The 23,362-nt window shown below is 35.3% G+C and overlaps 2 protein-coding genes and 1 long non-coding RNA gene across 3 annotated transcripts in view; 1 reads left to right on the top strand and 2 right to left on the bottom strand.

Moving 5' to 3' along the window:
* The window catches only part of LOC131773568 (structural maintenance of chromosomes protein 4), a 48,801-nt gene extending 33,132 nt beyond the window's left edge, over positions 1-15,669 (top strand). Inside the window, exons 30-37 of the mRNA XM_059089516.2 lie at positions 4,615-4,788; positions 4,937-5,050; positions 5,257-5,334; positions 5,655-5,810; positions 10,813-10,889; positions 13,617-13,695; positions 14,520-14,624; positions 15,140-15,669. Of these exons, the coding sequence (XP_058945499.2) occupies positions 4,615-4,788; positions 4,937-5,050; positions 5,257-5,334; positions 5,655-5,810; positions 10,813-10,889; positions 13,617-13,695; positions 14,520-14,624; positions 15,140-15,286 (930 nt within the window). The 3' untranslated portion in view covers positions 15,287-15,669. The remainder of the gene's footprint in view (positions 1-4,614; positions 4,789-4,936; positions 5,051-5,256; positions 5,335-5,654; positions 5,811-10,812; positions 10,890-13,616; positions 13,696-14,519; positions 14,625-15,139) is intronic.
* Positions 504-5,016, bottom strand: LOC136281720 (uncharacterized). Its single transcript, XR_010717929.1, has 3 exons — positions 4,843-5,016; positions 3,129-3,332; positions 504-602 (listed from the first exon to the last, which is right to left on the bottom strand). It is a non-coding gene; the product is annotated as an uncharacterized lncRNA (long non-coding RNA).
* Positions 15,670-15,819: 150 nt separating the features above from the next.
* On the bottom strand, positions 15,820-22,281 carry LOC131773570 (motile sperm domain-containing protein 1-like). The gene is made up of 7 exons (XM_059089517.2): positions 22,209-22,281; positions 21,797-21,998; positions 21,568-21,643; positions 19,971-20,115; positions 17,289-17,376; positions 16,973-17,134; positions 15,820-16,633 (listed from the first exon to the last, which is right to left on the bottom strand). Exons 2-7 carry the CDS (start codon positions 21,945-21,947, stop codon positions 16,602-16,604), a joined length of 654 nt encoding a protein of 217 aa, XP_058945500.2. The 5' UTR covers positions 21,948-21,998; positions 22,209-22,281; the 3' UTR covers positions 15,820-16,601.
* Positions 22,282-23,362: the final 1,081 nt, after the last annotated feature.

Raw genomic sequence — 23,362 nt, 5'->3', positions numbered from 1 at the left:
AGCAAATGGAGGAATTGTGGGTTGCGTGTGTTTATATGAAGAAAATGGAGCTATGCTATTGGTGGGAATATTGTGGCAAGAAAACAAGAAAACAAGAATAAATAAGTTTAACTATAAGAGCTGGTTGATACCTTGGGGACAAAGGGTGCTGATTTGAAAGATAAATTTTTGTTCTAGAGGTCTGCTGCTTTCTGAACTGCCTAGATGTAGGGAAAGGCTGCAAACTGCAGTGCACTGCTTAGAATGATTGGGGAGATTTAAGTGTCTAGCCACTGGTTTAGATGTGTCCTTTACATTTCTTTCTATGTTGTGAAGTTATTCTTGGAATTGGTCACCTGGTCATCTTCCTGTTTCACCAATGTACAACTTTTTGCCATAAGTTATGCAATATATGGCATTGGTAGCAGTGCATGTGAAGTGATCAATGATCTTAATGGATCTCTTGGGTTCTGACATTTTCTCTATGTTATAAATGGAGGGACAAGTTTTGCATTGTGAGTGAGTGCATCTGAAAGTTCCACACTTTTTTTTAAATACTTACCCCCTTTACTCATGTATCAAAAGTTTGCAAAGATTGGCAGTGTAGTCAATGCAGTCTTGATCTGTGAATTTATTATTGAGATCAGTAAACCTTTGAGTTTTATTTTATTGTCTGTCCAAAAATCTTAAGTGTACCATAAATTAGGAAATAACACAAACCCCAATATTCAAGACAAATTTGTTAGTTTAAAGAAACAAGATTCAAAGAGTGTCAATGTGCAATTTAAGAATTTTCCTACAATTACTGTAGGTTGACTGATCCTTGATCTATCCCTGCAGTGGGATAGAGAAATGTCATTCTAGAAGTAAGAAATATGTCATGGTAAACATATTTAAGGATTATGCAGAATATTTATTTGCCACTTCTTTTGCATCAGTACCTTTGCTGGTGCCTTCAATAAGAGTGTGGACTGACCAACACTCTTGTAGCATAACTGCTGGAGTGCATGTTTAATCATTTACTTTCCCTTAATAAGCTATCCTACATCATTCTTCTAATTAATTTACTAATCTAAACTGGTGTTTTGTTTTTGTTCTAAGGCATCAACAGTCTAACTCTTTCAGTTCTTGGTTACAACTGAACAGTTCATCCAATGTTTGTCACTAAGTCTGATATTCTTAAGCTTAATTGGAATTCCCAAGTCTGGAATTTTGCCTCTACTAGGTTTCTATTAAGCCTTTTAGCTTTTTTAAAGTCTGGTAAACCTTTTTGCCTCTGCAGGGTTCTGGCCCAAAGGTCACAACCCAAGGAGGCACTATAGAGGCCACCACTTGTAGGGAGAAGTAAGAAATGACACATGAGTTGGCAGAAAAAATCTCAATTTGCTTTTAATGCGGCTTGCAATGTATCTGCAAAATACATGGGTGGTTTATGGTCAAGTCATGGAAGTCATCTTACCCAAAGTCGTGTTGCCCAGAATATGGGCCATGTCACCTGAGATAAAAATCAAGTTGCCAGATTTTTTTTTATCATTTGTAAAAACATCAAAATGGCATTATTTTAGAAGCTGCTGAGGGTACCAACTGAACAAAACACCCTCTTGGTGTATATACCTATGTGACCAATCCTTCAGTGGTGAAATGTCACTGTAAATGCAACCTGATTCAAATTTTCAGCGGATTTATATAACCAAAGTAAACAATGTTTATTTAATTCAACCTACAATCTGAAAGAGTACTACAAAAGCATCAGAACTGTCCTTGTAATCACAAATATCTTAATTTGTTTCATTAACTAAACGAATCAATACAATACATGTAGTGATGCAAAGAAAAGCAAGTGAAACAAATTAATCACATTCTTCTAAACAAAGAAAAACGTGAACTTTTCTTCAGCAAATGCAAAAGAAACAGAAAATAATTCACCAAGCCCAAAATATGCAGAATGCAAAAGGATACCAAACATATAAAACAAAGAAAGCACACAACATAAGAATAATTAACATAAACTACTAAACAAACAATGCAAGGCTACACTTTTTTGTCATAGAAACAATGCTCCACTTTAAAATTAAAAAAGGAAAAATTTAGAGTTGTCAGTCAAACATATTTCAATTCTGACTATATGCATGATCAATTTCTGTGTAGTCAAAGTCTTCATGGTGTTGTTAGAAACTGACACTACTTGAATGGAAAAGTTTCTTGAGTTTATGAAATGTACATATGAGGCAAGTACATACCAAACAAACAAGGCCTCATTCTGTCATTAAAAACGAACACTGCTTTTTGCTTTCTTTGGGTGACTTGACTTTTTATTTCTGGTGACATGAATCAGGTTTTGGACAACATGTCTTGAGGTGAGATGACTTCTGGTTGACTTGAACAGTTACTGGGTGTGTTGTAAATCCTTGAGTGCCACATTTGTTGACATCAAATCAATCACCTGATGACTTAAACTTCATGGCTTGTGTTTTGCATCACATTGTAAACAATCAAAACAATTAACAAGTACTCAATTTTTTCCAGCCAATGATGCTTTGTATAACTCAATTTAGTAACACACTCATCATGTCATAGAGGGAAACCCAAGTGAGGGCCACTGCAGTCTCTTGTTTTTTCCTTGGCCTTCTTTCATCAGATATAAGTCTCTATTTAGGAAACTTGCTTGTTTCCGACTTACACATTAGTTAGCAATTTTTTTGGCATCTTTCACAAGTAAGACTAAGTGAAGACTTTTTAGCAGCAATACGGTTCACTGCTGCCAAATACAGAGGTTACTGCTGGAAAGAAGGATTCTGAAGTTATTTACATTCTTTTCAAAGCACACGATTATTCTTGTCAGCTAAATTTTTAAAGTGTTTCAAGAACAGATGAACCCAGGCACCAGTGTTGACATAAGATAACTGAATAAAATCAATAAGCCCATGACTTTAACTGTTTCCACAGCTCATACTTCATATACTATAAAACATAGGTATGTGTAGCATGCAAAAGTTTTTTTTCTTGGCTGGGTGAGTTGAGATGGGATACTTTACATTCCTGATGTTTTCATTTTTGTAACAGAAAAAGAGCATGACCTTAAGAATTAAAATATCACATTACTTCACCTTAAGGAAAAGGAGAAAAAAACCAAATTTATTTGTACTCACATAGGTATTTTGTGGTCTGTTGTCTCCACTGTCTTAATACTTCTAAGTGAAAATAAAATGCACCAGTGCCACACTTGCTGTTTTCTCCATTGCAGCTGTTGTTTGGTCTTGTCACACAATGCCATCTATTCCCCATTGGAGAGAGAGCATGATGCATGACAAGGCCAAGTAAGGGTTGCAAAAAGGACTATGCTTATTGTTCCTCTAACAGAGAGAAAATCAAAATTAATCACCTCCAAATTATAATTTTAATTATAATATATAATTCCATGCACTTTTACAATTGAAAGTGAATTGAAACTGTTGTATCTCCAATATACCCTAACCAAATATATATTGCAATCTCGAATAGTTGTAGATACAATGCACAGGAAAAAAGGATAATATTTTAAAGAGGGTTCCTTGATTGGTTGTCACCTAACTGGAATTTGCCCTCTGTGTGTGAAATTTGTGATAAAATGCAGGTTGTTTACAAGGAATCAACATGCAATTGGGTTAAGTCCAAGGTAGCTAAAAGCAAATTTTATTTGTAGAAAAATTTCAAACACAGGAGAATTAAATGGAAAATTCACTATCAGTAGCTTTTAGTTTCATGTGAATCTTTTTCAGTGGGGTTGGACAATGTAGTTAGAATTCATGATAAAATGCAGGTTGTTTCCAATGAAATGACATGGAGGGAAGGCTAATGTGGCAAAATGAAATTTTATCAGTGGAATACAATTTAAGCAAGAGGAAAATTGGCAAATGTTCATGTAGCACATTGATTGGGTATATTCTGATTGGACTTTGGACGTTTCATGGTATGTGATGGAATGTAAGTCGTTAAGCATGTGTGTTGTGAGTAAAGGAGTGAAAAAGACACCTTTTAACATAGAAATGATACAAAAGTGAAATGTAAACCTAGCTTTCACATCCTGATAAATCTCAACCTTGGTTGATGAGGTTCTCATAAAGGCCACAAATGAGCCCAAAATTTCTTGTTAATATCATTCTTTGTGTACAGCCCCTATTGCAAGATATCCAAATGCTGTGATATGATTGGTGCGAGATACATACCCTTATGCAGCAATCTGATCAGTGTAAGATAAATACCCTAATGTGACTATCTGATTGGTGTAAGCAACATACCACTCTACACACTAACATAAAGTTTTTTTGGTTTTTTTTTTTTTTTTGGTAAAAAGAAAAATACAATAGTATTTGGTTTAACCTTAACCCAATTTTTTTTTTTTTTTTTTTTTTTTTTTTATCCAATGATTCTTCATATAAATTCTATAAAGAAGTTTTCGGATAAAACTTTAAATGATAAAAAAGGTCAGGGGCAGTTTTTGTGACAATTATAACTATTATTAATAATAATCAATGAAACAAAAGCCATCTGCAAATGAAAATCTTCTATGTCCAAAGACGAGTGATTTGGGCAACTGTAGAGAACAACCCCAGTTGGGCAATTATGCAGAGGGTTTGCTTTCTATTCATTCTCTAGGAAGAAATGTTGGCAATGGAAGAATCTTTAGAGTTTTTGAAGAAGGAAGTGGCAGTAGTTGAGCAGGAGGAGACCAAAATGAAGAGCAAGGAGGTTGATATTAAGCATGAAGTGGAAAAATATGAGTCAGTTTTAAAAGAGAACCAACAGAAAGTTAAACACTGGCAGAAGGAGGTATTGTTATCTTATCTAGGTTTCTAAATTTAATAGATGTTTGTACACACTCACATATACACAAAAGCAGGAATTCATAGACATCCTTGGATAAATTAGTCTCTTATTTTGATCTGCAGGTGATTTTGTTGCTGTTGTCTTTTTTCAGTTGAGTAGGTTGACACTTGTATCAGCGAGTGTCATTGCTGAAGCTGAGGCAGATGAGGGTCTTCCAACTCTATCACGTGGTGAACTTGAAGGGATTGATAAGGAAACTGTTATGGTAGAGTAAAACACATTTTGCAAACGTGTATTTTATGTATCTTTTCCTATCTTTTTCCCATCAGCTGTCTATCCCACATTCAACTTTTCGTCAATCTATTTGGGCCTTTTTGGAACATCTTTGAATAGTGTCTTGCCATTGATTTATTTTTTATGTATATATTTATTTACTTGTTTATCTAATTATCTATTGATTTATTCTTCCAGTATGAGATCACTGTTTTGGAGGAGAAATTGAAACAAATGAAGCCCAACATAGCAGCCATTGCAGAGTATCGCAAAAAGGTATTTTAAGGAAAGTTATTTGGTAAATTTTCATTTATTAATGCAAAGGTTTTAAAGTTTACATTCATTGTTCATTTAAAATCCTCTGGGTATGCTGGGCCCCACATTCATTTGTAATTGATGTGCAATTTTTCAAAGGGTGTTCGCAAGAAACTTGTAAGATACATGTGCAAACTCAGCCATGCTATTATTACAGAAGACTGCAACCTCTGAGATAATAACATACTAATGAGCCTGCGAAGCACAAACTTTTCATGAAAACTCTACAGTGAAGTGATCTTTTATTTTGGATTTGTGCATGTACAATATTTCTCCTACAGGAAGAAGCATACCTGGATCGAGTTAAGGATCTTGATGAGGTGACGGTACAACGTGACCATAAAAGGAAAGAACATGATACTATGCGTAAACAGCGCCTTGATGAGTTCATGGCTGGATTTTCTGTCATTACTACCAAGCTGAAAGAAATGTATCAGGTTAGATAATTATCTACATGTTTGACTTTCAGTGCTTTCAACAAGACTCAGTAGTGAATTGGTGGGTATAATTTGCCACGTTCAAGTCTAATTTTCAGAACAAAAAAATAGATTATATAACAAAGAAAATAATAGTTAATTGAGTATTGAAGTATTCATTTTATTTATTTTTTAAATTCCATGGTCTTTTATTATTAGATTCATTCTTTCACTGGCAGTTTTCTTTACCTGATTTTTTTTGCGTGTTCTACATAAATTCATTATGCGCAAAGTACACATCGTCAGATATTTAAAATAATATTCGAGCAACTCTATGCTGAACTAAGATCATCAGATATTTTTGGACAAACAAAACAATAGTTCCTTTAAGCTGCTGGTTAGAAAACAAGCTTGAAAATCAAAATTGTCAAAATAGCATACTTGTCAATAACACACATAAACCAAATTTGGAATGGTTTTGCAAAGATGTTTTAAAAGTTTGCATCAAAAATACTAACCCAAGGCTTAACTACAAAGAGAGGAACAAAAACAGCCAATGAACACCTAGCATCTAACCTTTGATTAACAATTAAAAGCTGCATTTGTGGTTACTGGTTAGCCAGAACATGAGTAAGTGATTTTACACTTTTTTCGTAGGGCAAGCAGCAGCAATTGTTTACAACTGATATGAAACATGAGCCTTGGGAAAAGTTAGAATTTATTGGCTAATTGATTTAACTCTATAATCTTATGTAAACATTCGCAGCTGAGTGTGTCAATACTTCTACAGACAAGAATAATCCTGGGGTTTTTCCAATGAATAAAACTTGCAGAATTCACCGCTGCATATCTTTTTATTTTACTCAGTAACTTGCAATCACAAGAAAGTGCACTCTGTCTTTTGAGGCAGGAGACTGAGAAGTTTGTTTCCAATTGCAAGCAGAAGGAAAATCTGTTAACAAAGATCATGGCTTTACAAAGTAAATCAAAAAGTGATGTACGAATGAAAAACAATAGGATCTGGCTTGGCCAGGCAACAAAAGGCTTGGATGGTCGCATCAAAATTTGATAACATATGGTAACCGGTCATTTCGCACAAGAGACTTATCGCACAAGTCTTTTAGCACAAGTTTTGGACCGTTCGCACAATTCTTAGTGGTCATTTCGCGCAATAATCATAAGTGAGAAACATCAATATAAAAGGTATACTGATTGATACTGATAAGTCATTTCACCTTCACATGATCCAACGGCGAGAACGTAGACATTTATTTACGTAATAACTTCAACTAGATCAAAATGCTCGTGAACACGATTACTATTCTTTCTTGAAGAAAGGAAAGGTACAAGTCTCTCTCTCTCCATGAAAATGGAAAGAACTCCCTATTTGAACGACTACTTCTATAACGTTTTCTTTGTCGAACGACAAACCTTTTAGTTTTGACAGTATTATCCAATATAAAGTTAACATGCAAACATGACGACCCACGCTAAGGACACCGTGTTGATTTCGAAAGTAATTGTCATCAGTATTCCCTCCTTGTTCGGTCGCCTTCAAATGGTATGTTTTATCGATCTGTAAGAGTTTCAAATAAAGCTATTGAAAACTTGCTTCTCATATCTTCGTTGTATAATGAAAATTAGGCATACTGGTAATACAGCAAAAAAAGTTCAACGTTGATAACTCGATATTCAGAGAGTGATTCACATCGAATGTCGGCACGTGCAAGTGTTGTGGTTTGACAACTTGAACGTGTAAGTGTAGGTAGTAAATAGTGATCTTGTAGAAAGACAAGTTCGATCTGCAATCATTTTAAAGATCGAGAAGTTTAATACATCTATCAAGTTGTAACCTTTCAAATTATTCTAATAACAATTACTTAAGCGATGGAGAGTTCAGTATCGATCGATAAGCGTCATAGCGACCGTGATGTAAACAAATGATTTCACGAAAGTTTCAAGAATTCAAAATAATTCAAAGATTGTACGCTAGCCGTTCGATAAGTAATCATACAAGCTTAAGATCAAAACAAATAAAGAAATTTAGAAGTACTATAGCTTAAATGAATGCAGGAAAGGGCTAAATTTCTACGAGTCTTGACCGAGTAGCGAGTTAAAATTTCTAACATGGCCGTGAACTTGAATTTTATATATTTACACAGAAATTTTGTAAATAGGTCTTTTCTCTTTTTAAATAAAAGTGAAACAGTTTGCAGGTTTTTACTTTGACTTCAGAGGAGGGAGGATTGGTGACAATTACTTTCGAAATCAACATGGCGTTCTTAGCGTTGGGTCGTCGTGTTCGTTTGTTTGTAGTGGATGATGTACTGTCAAAACTAAAAGGTTTTTCGTTTAACAAAGGAAAAGTAAAAGAAGTAATCGTTCGAATAGGGAGTTCTTTACATTTTCATAGAGAGAAAGTTTTGTTCCTTTCTTCAAGTAAGAATAGTGATCGTGTTCACAAGCGTTTCGATCTAGTTGAAGTTATTACGTAAATAAATGTCTACGTTCTCGCTGTTGGATCTTTGTGAAGGTGAGATGTCTTATCAGTATCAATTAGTATACCTTTTATATTGATGTTTCGGTTATAGCGGGTTTCGCCCATAACGAGTTTCGCACATATCGTTTCGCCCAGAACGAGAATGGTTTCGCCCAGAACAATAAAGGTTTCGCCCATAAGTAAAACTTCTACACTCTCACTCGGAAAACGTCAACCTTATAAACGTTTGTATGCACAGAATGAAGAAAAGTGACTTGACCTGAGATCATGAAATTTTGAAACGAACAAGTTACTGTCGAAACGAACAAGTCAATTATAGCTTTCACTGTGGAGCGGGGATTGTTAAGGTAATTCGCGCACGAAATACTGCAGAGACGTCCGTTTGTCGTAAAAGCATTGCTATAATTTTTTTGCATCACTTTTCTTCTCGAGAATTAAATTAAACGCTTTTGAAAACACTTGCGCGTGGAACATATCATCGTTGCAAATCTTTTGTACACGGAAGATAAGTTCCGCACGCCAGCTTATGAATACATGTGAATACGGTTTCGTGAATACTAAAACAAAGGAATCGAGAGTTAAAGATTGTATTTCTGACATAGGTAACGGTAACATATAATTGGAAAAGAGATAGAAACTAGTCAAGTTCATGAGTGCGCGCGCGTGGAATAGCTTTACTACTCCGACGAAGCGTGCGGTACGAAAGCTTTAACTTAAAGGAAATTACCGTCTTGCACAAAAAATCTCAATCAAACCTTATCAATAGAATTTGAAAAGCTTACTCTTGCAAAAATATCTCACCTGTTCGCTTATCAATAGATTTTCACTCTTGCAAAAAAAAATCTCACCTTTTCACTAGTCAATAGAATTTGAAAAGAACCGAAGTTCACTCCTGCCAAAAAAATCTCACCTTTTCACTAGTCAATAGAACTTGAAAAGAACCGTTGTTTACTCTGGCCAAAAAAATCTCACCTTTTCACTTGTCAATAGAATTTGAAAAGAAAACTGAAGTTTACTTGGCACGCTATTGTTTCCAAAGTGAAGTCAAATGTAATTTGAATACCAATAGTAATTGTGTTGTTTATGAATAGACGCGCGGTCCTAATTACAATTTGTTAACAAGTTTTATAAGATGTTGTTGTCCGCCTTTCTCAGTTGACATGCCGACTAACAATAAAAAAAATCCGCCCCTTATTCCAGTATAAAAGGGGTTAATACCGATCACGAGAGTCATTCGATCATAGATCGCCATACAAACCCGCCATACGAAATTTCTCGTGTCTCGTCCAAAAAAATGTGTTCAAACGACTGTTGTATAACTTGCAAACAACCTGTGCGACCCAGACAAGAAGGTCAGGCCCCGCGCTACGTCCACCATTACGAAAGTCGTGTATGAACATTGTATGAACAGAAAACAAAAGCCCGGTTACCGGGCTCATCTAAAGCATATGTCTAAAGAGGCCCTTAGCCTGGATAATCACTGACTGTCAGTCTGGGCGAAACCATTCTCGTTATGGGCGAAACGCTTCTTGGGCGAAACTCGTTATGGGCGAAACCCGCGGATACCGATGTTTCTCACTTATAATTGTTGTGCGAAATGACCACTAAGAATTGTGCGAACGTTCCAAAACTTGTGCTAAAAGACTTGTGCGAAAAGTCTTTTGTGCGAAATGTCCTGTATTCTAACATATACATATGGAAATTTGATACACACAGGATACTGTCTTGTATTGGTTTTATAGACCGCCTGTTGAAAGTGTTTATTACTATGCAATGTTGGTTAGTTAACATCATTCTGGATCTTTTTATGACTGTTTGGAAGCTTTCAAGCAAACTCAGAAAGTGAGACATGTAACATCTTGAGATCTTCAAGGGTTTTTATGTTATAAACAAGTTTTGATGAAGTGCTAACACTCAAAACATCAGCTTTAACACCCTTAATAGTTGTCAATTTAAATTATCAATTCAGTTGATAATACCAAATTACCATGTTGACTCTCTCACCAGTGCAGCACCACAGTTTGTCTAGAAAGTTACCCCCTTTATCCATTTGAAGCTAGTTAAATCTGAATGGAAATAATGGGTTACCAAGAGAGAAATTGTTTTCCATATTATTCTTTAGCAGTTGCTTTAACAAGGTAGCCATCTACCATCTTATTGAAACCACTGACTTTGTTTTACTACAATTGGCCTATCAGTGAAGTGAATGTTGAATGGAACAGCAGCAACTAAAATTTGTAATAATGTTTAGGTCTAAGAATTAACTTATCTCTGTTTCATGACAGTGCTAACTACAATTCCTACATGCTTACTGTTTGTTTGCTTTTTTCAGTTATTTTGTTTGTTTGTTTGTTATCTGATGGGGAAAAGGGAAACTGAAAATCTTTTAGGAGTGATAAAAGCTTTAGGAGTGATACAAACTAAATGCATTCAGTAAAATGGTTACATCAACTTTGAATGACTGTTATTGAGGGTTTTGTTTGGACTGAAGACCTTGCCTATAGCTGTTGATTTCTTTACTAGATGATTACTCTCGGTGGTGATGCTGAATTGGAGTTGGTTGACAGCCTTGATCCCTTCTCTGAAGGAATTGTATTCAGGTACATGGTCATGTAAATATAATACTGTATTACTTTATTTCATTTCTATAGTGTTATGTCCAATTGCATTGCCTGAGATAGTTATCTCATCAAAAAGGCTTCCTTATAAATTGAAGGAGTGTGGTGCAAATGGAGGTTATTTGCAAGTGTCTTAAATTCTGTCACAAAAAGGGAATAATTAACAGGTGTTATTAAACTGTGAATAAGCAGACCATGGAACTATTATTTTTTTGTTCAAAAAATAATGATAAAGTAAAACAAAAAGTAAAAATACCTGAACACTGTTTGTGAAATTTAGTTTCCAGGTATAAAGAAGATAACTTTCAAAGAGTAATGTGTTTTCTTTTTTTTTTTTTTTTTTTTTATCTGCCTTGACATCCCACCACAGTTAAAGTTGGACATCAAGGACAATTGCAACATGTGTCTCTTTAAAAGTAATCTCCTTTCTACCCACAAAGGAACTTTCAAATAGTATCAGGGTACTTTTTGTTTTTATGACTACTGCTTACTATTGGAGGCAAAGCCATTATGTTGTCCTGTTGAGTGAGTGAGTGAGTGTAACAAGAGAATACAAGCAACCTCTTCACCCACAACAAAGTCTGCAAAGTTTTGCCCAATATTCCTTGTTCTTGGCTTTTGCTTGTTTTAGAACATCTTTGGTTGTTCAACACTTGGTGGCAATCTCTTGGAATTGCTTTTAATTTTGCTCAGAATTAGCATGTGATCACAATGTTTCCTGGGACCACTCATTGTTTTGTTTCCAAGGACAACAGAAAATGTAAACATCTTACAATCATTTCAAAATGGCATGTAAAAAAAAACTTTACCTTGTAAAGGTGTGATTGGCACATCATGAAAACTTAGAGAAAAAATATTTTGTTTGAAGAGAAAGCATTTCACCATTTGAATCAGCAAATTATGCTCAGTGGATCCGAAGTTATAATTACAAAAGATGATAAAGATCTCAAAATAATTTCACTGTAGTGTCTCCTCCAAGTAATTGAACACAAGACTTTTGCTTGCAGAAATATCTAAAAGTTCTGATCGGCACATCATGAAAACTTTGAAGAAAAATGTTATTCACTCAAAGATGGAGAATTTTACCATTTCTATCAGCAACTAATAGCCAAAAGATCTAGTAAATTTGGAATGAGTAAGGTCCAAAATAAGATACCTTGAGGTTTTACAGGGTTACATTACTCAATGGAATTTTGGGAGGGTGGAATGGCAGAATATACTATTTTTGTCATTATTATCATTATTATCATTATTATTATTATTATTATTATTATTATTACTATTATTATTATCAATATGATTATTTGTTACTATATAATCATTGGTTGTGTGTCAATTATTTATTATATTTTTGAATAGTCTTTCTCTCTTGTGGAACAGGGTACTCATAAATATGTAGGATGCAGCAGGTTTTTTGTTTTGCATCTGAGACAAATCTTCTGCAACACTACCTTCCAGCTAATTGTGTAACCTTAAGTTCTTTTCAGTACCACAAAAATTGTGCTATATCAGTAGCCATATGCAGTCTTAAGCTGTCTAGTTTTATTTTATTTCATTACTTTTCTATCGCAAAAAATATGGGTTGCACGGGTTGTGCAATCTGCTGATCCACAGTTTAGTAACACCCATGACTGACCTAACGTAGTTGTTTGCTAGTTATGATTAATTTGGAAAAAATTGTGTCTGTGTATAACAATTCAAGATTTTGAGTAGAATTGAAGTGTTTTAATTTGTCTCATGAAATAGTCACTTCTCGTGTTGATTTGATATTTCAACTGCAACCTGCTGTTCTTCAAATAATGCCATCATTTGGCTATGTGTTATCCCCTGAAATATTATACTCAGTGGTGATTGGCTGGTTTTCAGCATCTTCAGTTGGTACAATTTGAAGATGTTTCCCATATTGCACTGTTGTTGTAGTGAGTCTTGATGGTGGGCATTTGTGCTTCTACAATTTATTTTCCACTCTCCCTTAATATTGTCTGGGGAAATCTTTTGTGTATCACCTCTTTACCCAGCATCAGTGATATTCACCTCACAGCAGGAAAAATATTTGCAGTGTGCAGACAGAACACCATAATCCACTTTGAAAGTGTCTACATCATGAGGCAATTGACAATACTTCATTTACTAGTGTTATCACTATGATGAATCACCATAAACTTTGTTATGAGTGTTTCAATGTCTGAAATGGAACCTGTACCTAAATAATAATACTAATGATCCTGAGGATAATAATAATAGTATTAATAACACAGAGGATAAAGGTAATTACCTTATTAAAAAAAATCAAAATAAGTGAATTTATGCAACTTTTCGGTAGTGTGTTTAGGACAGAAGTGAAAAGTGTTAGATAAGTAGTGTCAAGATGTTCTATTGAATAAGGTGATATAAAAAAGAATGCCCAATTAGTAACAGTAGCCACCCTTTGTTGGCCAGCAGTGCATAATTTACAGTTACAAGTATCATCTTTGTAGTAATGCTGAGGGATTCTGAACAAGGTTTCCCACTCCTTACCCAGGCAGTTACCAATTTTCAGTGGCTTGCTTGCTCCTCTGTGAATCTCCACTGACATAGGGCCTGGAAAAAGTTATCTTATTCACTGGAAACATTAATTTGCTTTGAGAGTTCTAACAGAGATTGCACAAAATGTCATTTGTCAAGGTTGTTTGAGGAACATGTTGTAGAAATAATGGTGTTATTTTCTAGTGTGAGGCCACCAAAGAAGAGCTGGAAGAATATCTCTAATCTGTCTGGTGGAGAGAAGACTCTGAGTTCACTGGCTCTGGTATGAGCACATATTTGGTTCTAGCAATTAGTATATTTTGTAACGATTCTTAAAATTGAAGCTGCAGTGGAACTGCCCTATCTGGCCCTTTTTGATGGACCATGTGCAAAGTTATTGCATTTTCAGTTGGAGAACAGCGGAGTTGGAATCCAAATTGAAATCTTTAAGCAACCACCTATCACAGATTACTGCAACCACATCTGTTGTTAACCACCCTTAAACACCCACTTTACTTTATGCTACTACTCATGTAGGCCGTGGGTTTGAAAGGAACTTTATTTAATATAGAATTATGTTTGCTTGTTACTAGTCACTCAGGACCTATTCATATTTCCTGACACTGAAGAGAATGTGCTTCCTTTGCTTTGACTTCTGCAAATGGTTAGACATTCTTTTCTGCTCAGATGAAGATGATAAACCATAAACCCCTCTCCTCTGTGTACTGGTCAGCAAGGGATGTCAAAGCACTCATGCACTTCTTGCAAGAGTAGGGAACATAGTTCCTGGTGTTCTACTCTGGCCTTGATTCCCAAATTGAGGGCACTTGAATGGTTTTCATTTAAAGCATTGTAAACTACTCAATGTAGTTTTGAATACTAGTAGGATAATGAAAACTAATGTACTGTGCTGTTCACTGCTGGGAAATTTTTAATTAGAACCTGAGATAACAGTCGTCTGAGGTTGAAAATTTGAGACCCCACCCAAGCTTGTTTTGTCATGATTGCTCACTCACCTACAGAAGTTTAAAGTGCTTGTATGGAAATATGGGACGAGACTGTAATTCAGGATAATTTGATATTTTCTTTTTCTTGTGGGCTTTTTAGGTATTTGCTCTTCATCATTACAAGCCAACACCCCTTTATGTGATGGATGAAATTGATGCAGCCCTTGACTTCAGAAATGTTTCAATTGTTGCAAATTATATCAAGGTCAGTAAAGTAAATTAATTCCAGTGCATTTAGTTTTAGCAGTATTTCAGGATTGCAATCTCTGAAACTTTTCTAAATTTACACCATCTTTGTTTGTGAATACTCTATATTGTATTAAGAAAATTTCAAACCTCTTACAGTTATATTAAATTCACCCTGATTTTTTTTCCACACAAGCATTTAACTACATATTTTAGACTTTCTAGTCATACCCTATATTCCCACTTCACCCAAACCATTACAAAATCTTTTCCCCCAAACCATATCACAAGGTTTTCTGCTATGTTTTGAAACAGTATCAGATGATCTTGTAGACTGTTTCAGAACTTCGCTAAATGGTAGGCTACAACAACTGCACTAAACTTCTTGTACTCAAGCAGTGTCACACATCATATCTGCATAATAGTGGTGCTGACCATTTTTAATACTCATGGTTAGAAATTATTGACCCCTGCACCACCCCTATCATGAATTATTGACTGATTTGTATTTATTGTCTTTGCTCTTTGTTTTAGGAGAGGACAAAAAATGCTCAGTTTATAATAATCAGCCTGCGAAACAATATGTTTGAGTTGGCTGATCGTTTAATTGGTATATTTAAAACTGATAATTGTACAAAGAGTGTCGCAATCAATCCACAACTAATAGCATCTGAAGCCTGATATTGCTACTGCATGATGGTATGTTCATACAGCTGCATCAATTCAGGACAAATGGGATGAAGCAAGTTAGAAAGTGGTTGATCCTAGGTATCTGGGAAGTATCAAGCTATGAATGTAGTGACTAGGGCAATAAGTGTAAAAGTTTCAGTAGCTAAGTTGTTTTTTTCACAGTTTTCTGAATTTGTATTAGTGAAAGGTTGGTGTGTGTATAGCTGTAATAGAAGTAGTTACAAACATATGTTAATAGAAATAAACTACACATAATAACCAAACATCCAAGGTTACAGAGAAGTACTTTAAATCACTAGAGATAAGAAATTCAAAACTACCATTTAGTAGTGCACTTTGGAAAGCCAAATGCAGGGGCACACATGCAGTTAATGTAAGCATGCCCATTCAATCTTTGTTTCTAGTATTGAGGGTTTACATACAACCTACCAATGCCTTTGTTTTAAGTTCTAAGTTAGTGTTGGTAATTGCTGTTATTAATGATCCACTAGTTTACTGAACAGTAACATTAAAAGAACACAGTCTACAAAGAGATTGCATCATTTATTAATAGGTAAGTCCATTTACATGATGGCTTCATTATGCACAGTCAACAGAGTTCAGCACACATCCCTCCACTTTGATAATGGGGAAAAAAACCGTTACACATTTCTTTATATGTATTAAAGTCCCTTATTTACACTCAACAACCATCAGGTCCACTGAAGTACAACTGCACTGTTAATTCAAATATTTGAATAAAGGAGCCTGTTTTGTAGCACCTGCCTCATAAATAAATTAATCTGATTGAAACTACCATCCAACCTGGAACAACAGCAATTATTCAAAGTATTGTCTACTGGAAAGTAATCTTTGCAAAAGTTAGTTTGAGCCAAACTAAAAGTTAATTGGAACCAAACCCCAGTATATGCATTAAGTCCTCTTCCACCCAAACCTGTCTAGTAAATGACTACAGTTAAGGTCATTTTTTTCTTTTCATCTTAGACTCAATGAGGATAAGAAATGATAATTAAAATGTCTTTAGAGAACCAATTGAAATAAATCTACAGGAAAACAAACTGTAAAACTATATTGCAACATAGATAAATGGTTTATTTCATGTGCAAGCTGTATTTTTTGTAATACCTATTAATTTTATCACAGCTTATAGTAATAATGAGATTCAAGGCTGTTATAAGATTCAACTTAAATTCAAGGCTGTTCTGGTATGCTCCTAAAAATTATATCACTGACAATAATAATAAAAGTAAACTCATCACCACTACTAATATTGTCAGCTAAATACTCCATTACAGTGTAAATACTGTCATGTCTTTAAAACTGCCATTGTTATAAGACCTGCAAATTATATAGAAATGCTATCATTTAACTGGTTTTGACTCATTTCAAGTAGAAAGTTGCACTTACCAGTGCATACTCTTCCTAAGAACATTGACAAAAATCCCTGCGGAAATTTGAACACCCCCAGTGCATGTCATTCTTCCCCCAACAAACAGTTCAACTTATCTTCAACAATCTTCAGTGACATTCTGGTAGACTCCCCACCAACTGACCAATGAAGCAACCCACCAAAATGTTTCCTTACTTTATTAAAATTTAATACTGTGTTAGGAAGAGGCACTCTAATCAAGGCATTCCTGCTAAAATTAATGAAAATAACAAAAAAGCCATGCCTACCTAGGATAAAAGAAGCCAATAACTTTTGATTGACTGACAGCAGAAGGTAGCGTGGTACTGATCCTGTATACTTGTCACTGTCCAGTGGTAATACCAGAGCAATAATACAGACCACAGCCATAACTACTACCCACAAACTGGGACCCTGCTGACCCACCAACCCTGTTATTAAAGCAAAGAAACTCAATTTTAAATTACCCTTGATGCTTTCACTTGATACACTTGTGGCTTTCACCAACTGCAATTCCTCTCACTTGAACAGTAGCATTCTGAGTTTCAATTTTATTAAAGGGGTAATGACTATTGTTAATATTACCTGAGTCTACAAAATGCTCCACAGTTACACCACTGCTCTCTGTTTTCTGTGACCTCGAGGATCTTGTGGTTGATTTCTCCCGAGGCATCTGAGGCCAACCAAGTATTAGACATAAGTAATAAATCATACAAGTGAATATAGATATGTAAGCATTCAGACTGCTGGGGAATGGCTTTGTACTGTGCTTCAGTCACCTCATGCAAGGTGATTACTAAACTGAAAGAGTAAATTCAAAATGGCTTGAAATATGACTAAAATACAGTTGCTCTTGCCTGATGAATGAGTATTGGGACTTTTCAGATGTTTCTTGAAGATCCTCTTATTTACTTCCCCAGTAATTTGCAGGAGGTTGTAACCTCCCATAAATTTGTCAGGAGATTGCAAGGAGAAGACTTTTCTGCTTAGTTAAAAGGCCATGACATCACAAAAGAAAAATTATATTACACATGGTTGATTGTGGTTTAAGCGAAAGATTGAAGCTTTTAGGAGGAGGAATACAAGGGCTCATGGGAGGAGTACAAAAAGACTTGGAGAAACAAAGCAAGCTGCACACTGGCTCTTGAGACGTACATGACTCTAGAATACTTATACCCACAAACCAGCTGATTTATTAAAAGTCACTGACAGTAGCTGACTGAACCTTGTTAGAAGAAATCACATATTTTTTTGCACCGGGACAAAATGCACATAATCAGTAACCAGACCAAAATTGAACCATTAAACCCTCTTCATTACTGCTAATTTTTCACTTAAGAGGATTTAAAGATGTACTGCTATCTCATTGGTGGCTAAAATGAATTAAATGCATCATGATGTTACCACAAGGCCTACTTGATGGGAAGATCTGATGAAGATATGGAGTCCCTCAAGGCTCGCTTCTTGGCCCCCGGCTCTACACCATATATGTTAATGATCTCCCTGACCACATCGACTCGGGAGATCTATACATGTATGCAGATGACACTACAGTTTACTGTATTGGACCAAATGTTGACCAGGTTATGTTGTCACTAAATAAATCATTGGAGCAAGTTCTCCTGTGGAGCATTAAGAATCAGCTAACCATCCACCCAATTAAAACTGAAGCAATGATACTAAGTAAAACCTCTTTTGTTGGGCCTATACCTCCCCTCCACTTTAACACTGGCCATATCGACCTGGTTAATTACACCACTTGTCTTGGAGTTAAAATTGACAATAAGCTGACATGGTCTGTGCACATTGACTCAGTGAAGAAATCTTTTACGCAGAAGGTTGGAGCGTTGAAGAGAATGAGAATCCTTCCGAAGAAGGTTCTCGAGGAAATATACTTTAAAACAATTATCCCCAGTGTAACGTATGGAATTTCGGTATGGGGAAATTGTTCTCCTTCCGCACTGAACTCTCTAAACCATATTCATGCAAGAGCAGCTCGTATTGTGAATAACCTCGACTCAACGATGGCAGATGACACATGTCTCATGAAATCCGACTGGCTGCCCATCTCTTACTTCTATAAAAAATCTGTACTGTTTCTCTTGCACAAAGTATATTTTGGAACAACGACCCAGTCGATATGTGAACTGTTTTCTAAAAGAGTTTCTTCTAGATCTTCTCGTGTTCCTAACCAATTTAATGTCATTAGATTTAGATCAGAGACCGGCAGGAACTCCCTACGATACAGAGGTCCTGTTATTTGGAATTTTGTAAATAGATTAGTTAAAGTACCTGAAAGTTTTTATTCTTTTAAACAAATTTTACGTAAACATGTTAAGACTATTGACAATTTTTCATTTGAGAAAGAGGCAACAGTAGTTGCCAACAGAAAGGACCATTTCATTTACTTTTAGATTTATATGTTAGTCTTAGTGAACACCATTTTATTTGTATATAGTAGTTCTAAGTTATTATTGCAATTTTTATATATATGTAATTCTTAATATTTAGTATAGTAGGTCCACATCAGCCCTTTGGCTGCCTTTCACACAACCTACTTATCAAATAAAGAATGTATGTATGTATGTATGTATTTTAAATGATTTCTACTGCGGCCTGAAGGTGTCATTATAAATGAAAGAAAAAAATTGGATATTGGCTTTGGGTTATGGATCCAAAGTAATAACTATAGTTTCAAAATTAAAGCTACAGATCTGACCTCATAACTACTGCTCAAAGTTATTAAAACAGCTCTCAAGTTACAGATTCTAATTATGGATCTTTTGTGACTTTGAATCCCTAGTATAACTTTGGATCTATAGTTATAGCTTTCTATCCCTACTTTTTACTTTTTCATTCTTCACTCCATAGTTATAAGTTTGGATCCAAAGTAACTGTTGTAACTTTGGACTCATAGTTAAAACTCCAAAACCAATATCAGCTATTTTCATAATTTAGAATGACTCCTGCAGGCTACTGTAGATTTCAGCCAAATTAGCTTAGCATATTTGCTGTTTTATTTGTAATAAGTATTACCAGTGGTACTCTAGACTTGAGGGTATGGTTGGCTAGAAATAATAATAGTAATAATAATAATAATAATGACTTTATTGGATAACACAATTACTGGTAGAACCAATAGTTCTCATTGTGGTCCTCATGAGATTTACAGTAGTTATCATGGTTTTGCATATAAGGACACTGACAGTCTAGAGGGATTAAGAAATTTATCCTTTAGGAGAACATTTGTTGGTGTGCCATCAATACCTGTTGATGTTCTGTCCTGCTTGGCTGAAGGACAGCCATGATTTCTTTTTGACCAATGACTTTCTGTAGCCCATACTCAAAGACCTGAAGTCGAAATTTGTCTTGCTGTGTTTTGGCAGGTTGAACATCACTGTGACGGATTACTCTAAAATTCAATAAAAATAAAAACCTTGAATCACTTAACTGAGAGTGAGCACAGTAATCAATAATAAAATCCTAAATATATAAATACAAAGGAAATTTAAAACAAACTTATATTACTATACTTAAATTATTTTAAGTTTTATTTTGCTAACATCAAAATTTCTGTATTCCCTGCAATTTTCTTTACTGGTAACTGGCTATCAGCAAAACAACAACTAGGAGAAGTCATGATATAAGTTCTATTTCTCATCTTTGACCTAATATATTTAACTTCATTTTTCAAAAGAGAATATTTGAGAAAGAGGAACTTCAGGCTTCAATTTATATCCTATTGCCCATATGCCATGCTTAATATCAACTGGTCGAAAATTAAACAATTAACAAGAATGAAGAAATGTGGACAGAAAAAAAGGCAAAACTACTGAAATCACTACAGGAAAACATAATATTTGGTACATGTACACTTGGTTAATGCAGTCATCATCACAAAAACCAAAAAAAAAAGCCAGAAGAAATACAAAAAAATTCATAGTCATGATAATTAGTATAAAACTACATAAATGATTGTAACAACAGAATTATAAAATTTTGTAAATTATTAGAAAAAAGACTAGGCTGAGTGAATGACAGAGCAACATATAGAGATGCACTGTGCAAGCTTTACAACCATCAACAACAGGAAGTTGCTTCTTGGATCATTACTAAAAGGATATATGATGTTGAAAGACCCTTAAACCCCTTCTTCCCAATGATAGCCATTATCCTCAACCAGCCAAATTTTCCCAGGTTTTTGAATTGATAGCTGTGGAGAGGTTAAATTGTAACACCACTACCACTTGTGTTGTTTTTCATTTGTTATTAATCCACTGTAATTTAGTATTATCAACTGAGCTGATGACATAAATTGGCCACTGTAGGAGTTAAAAAGCTGACATTTAGAAGGTTAGCCCTTCGTCAGAGTGATTGAGGAAGGGTTAACACTTGAAATGTCAGCCTTTAAACTCTTTACAATGGCCAATTTTCTTTATCAATTCAGTTGATAACACCAAATTACCCTGTTATAGTCTTCTACCAACACAGCACCACAGTTTATCTAGAAACTTACCCCCTTTATTAATTCACTGGTTTGCTTCAGTAAACAATTTATAGAACATTTACACAAATTCTGTTTCCAAATTTAGACAGAAATTTTTGTAGACAGAAAATGACTTTCATTTGACTACTGAGTTGCTCTTGACTCAAAGGAATGGATATAATCAGTAACAGAAAAGGTCTATATTATCGAGGAATTGCCAGAGTCCATGACAAACCAACATCATCGTCCAGCAAGGTTCATATATGAGGAAGTACTTTTTACTTTTTACTTTGACTTGAATTTTCAGTTGGGGGTCACCTATATCTTCAATAGGATTGTACTGGAGGACATAAAGGTTAATACAGGATTGTTACATACATATCAATGCAGCATCTAGGTTTGATCACGCCATCAGAATCAACCACCATATATCTCTTTGGAGCGGTGCAAAACACTTGGAACAAAACAAACACAACAGGTAAATGAAGATATAATTCAAACATAAGTTGACGGTGAGCTTTAACATTATTAAATGACCAGACCTCCCTTAAACAAACTGCAACTCAAAACTACTATTCAGTCTTCCGTTACATTCACTATTACATACCTTTAAACCGTAAAGTGAACTCGTAGGGATTGTAAACCGTGAGCACTTGCTTGTGTGTAGACTGCTCGTCAGCATAAAAAGTCAGCGATTGTGGAAAAACAAATACTGGCAAGCTTCCATCTGTGAAATGAGAGGGTTGTAATGACCTCATAAAAGTAAAGGCTATTCCCTTCGCTCTGGTCTGGTTTTCAGCATAAAAGATCTAGCACAGAAAAACACCTGAGTAAGTCTAAGCATTACAAAATATTTGTTCCTGATCATAAGCTGTAAGAAAATGACTGATAACGACTCTAATAATATCAAAATGTAGATGCAAGTTTCTCCTGAATCAAGATGTGTCTGTCGGTAGTGGTGCATTGCTGCGATTTCTAAAAATTTTCGCTCAAGATTTAGATACACAATTATCCCTTACTTGATGAGGTAGAGTACGCTCGATGCGATAAACTGAGTTTTCCTTTTTTCTGTTTACCTCGCAGATTACCAGCTCCCCCACAGCATTATGGGTAATTGTATTTTTTTGTTGTGTATTCGTCTCAAAATATCATTGTCAGTCGCTGCATCACGAGCACACGCCACCAGCAAACTCGCCACGGAGAACAATCGAAATTTCAAATGTCGTTCGTTATATCAACAGATGCCGAGTAGTGTCAGGGTGTTTTGTCAAGAGATTCATAAGAAGAAACGCGATTTAACCCTTATTGAATAAAAGAAATAATGTCTGCGTTTGTTCGATAGGGCTATATGTATGATGCTAAAGGGAGTAAGTAACATGACTAAAGCTTTAATAGTTTCGCTGAGCGAGTAAATATCACTTATATGCATGAGATCAGGTTCAAAACTGATATAATGCACCTCCACCGCCGGTAGAAAACCCTTTTAGGTTTGAGGCCGAGTGACATCATTTATTCGATTCATAACTAATACGATTAGTAACCTTTGATCTCCTTTATCGAACTTCATCCGCTCTTCTGATAGTCTGCTGAATAAAGTTTACTTACCTTTAGTTTTCTCGAATGATTTGGTGGGACCTAGGACGCTTGATTCCTCCCCTGCCTCTCACCCCCTTCCCCCCTTTACAAAACTATCTCCATGTAGAAACTAAGATAAACAAAAAAAGATTGTACAACTTCCAAGGTATACACGGGTATGTAGCCCACGAGGGATAGGGTCTTTCACTCCAAACATATTGCCTATTTTAAAAGATGAAAAAACCAACTTAATATCGATGTTGTTACAATAACTCTTAACAAATTGGCGAACCCTTTTTTGCGTGACAATAGAAAAAGTGCCAATGTGAGGTAATTTAAATAAAAGTTAGTGGCAGTGTCTGAAACGGAGACCGGGGGATTGCACTAATTACGGGTGAGCGTGAGGTACCGATTGACAACCTTTTCAACCAGATGCACTGGAAAAAGATTGTTTTTAGGGATTTCGGTGAGTTTTTTTATGTCTTCGTGGAGACCCAACCATGTGTTGTTGACCTTGTAGGCTCTATCAACAAGAGTGCGAATGAGACCCAGTTTGTAGGGTTAAGGTATAAAGCTAAAACAATCAGTCAACAGGCCC

This window comes from Pocillopora verrucosa, chromosome 6, assembly GCF_036669915.1.
Source record: "Pocillopora verrucosa isolate sample1 chromosome 6, ASM3666991v2, whole genome shotgun sequence".
Lineage (NCBI taxonomy): Eukaryota > Metazoa > Cnidaria > Anthozoa > Scleractinia > Pocilloporidae > Pocillopora > Pocillopora verrucosa.
Note: the sequence above shows the minus strand (reverse complement) of the source record. Positions and strands in the feature narration are given on the sequence as shown.

Excerpts from the sequence above, each read along its gene's own strand:
- LOC131773570 (XM_059089517.2), bottom strand. The coding sequence starts at position 21,947 with ATGAGGTCATTACAACCCTCTCATTTCACAGATGGAAGCTTGCCAGTA. Across the intron at positions 20,116-21,567 it reads CCTAGATGCTGCATTGATAT|AGTAATCCGTCACAGTGATG; the intron begins GTATGTAACAAT and ends ATTGAATTTTAG. Across the intron at positions 17,135-17,288 it reads GGAGCATTTTGTAGACTCAG|GGTTGGTGGGTCAGCAGGGT; the intron begins GTAATATTAACA and ends CTTTAATAACAG.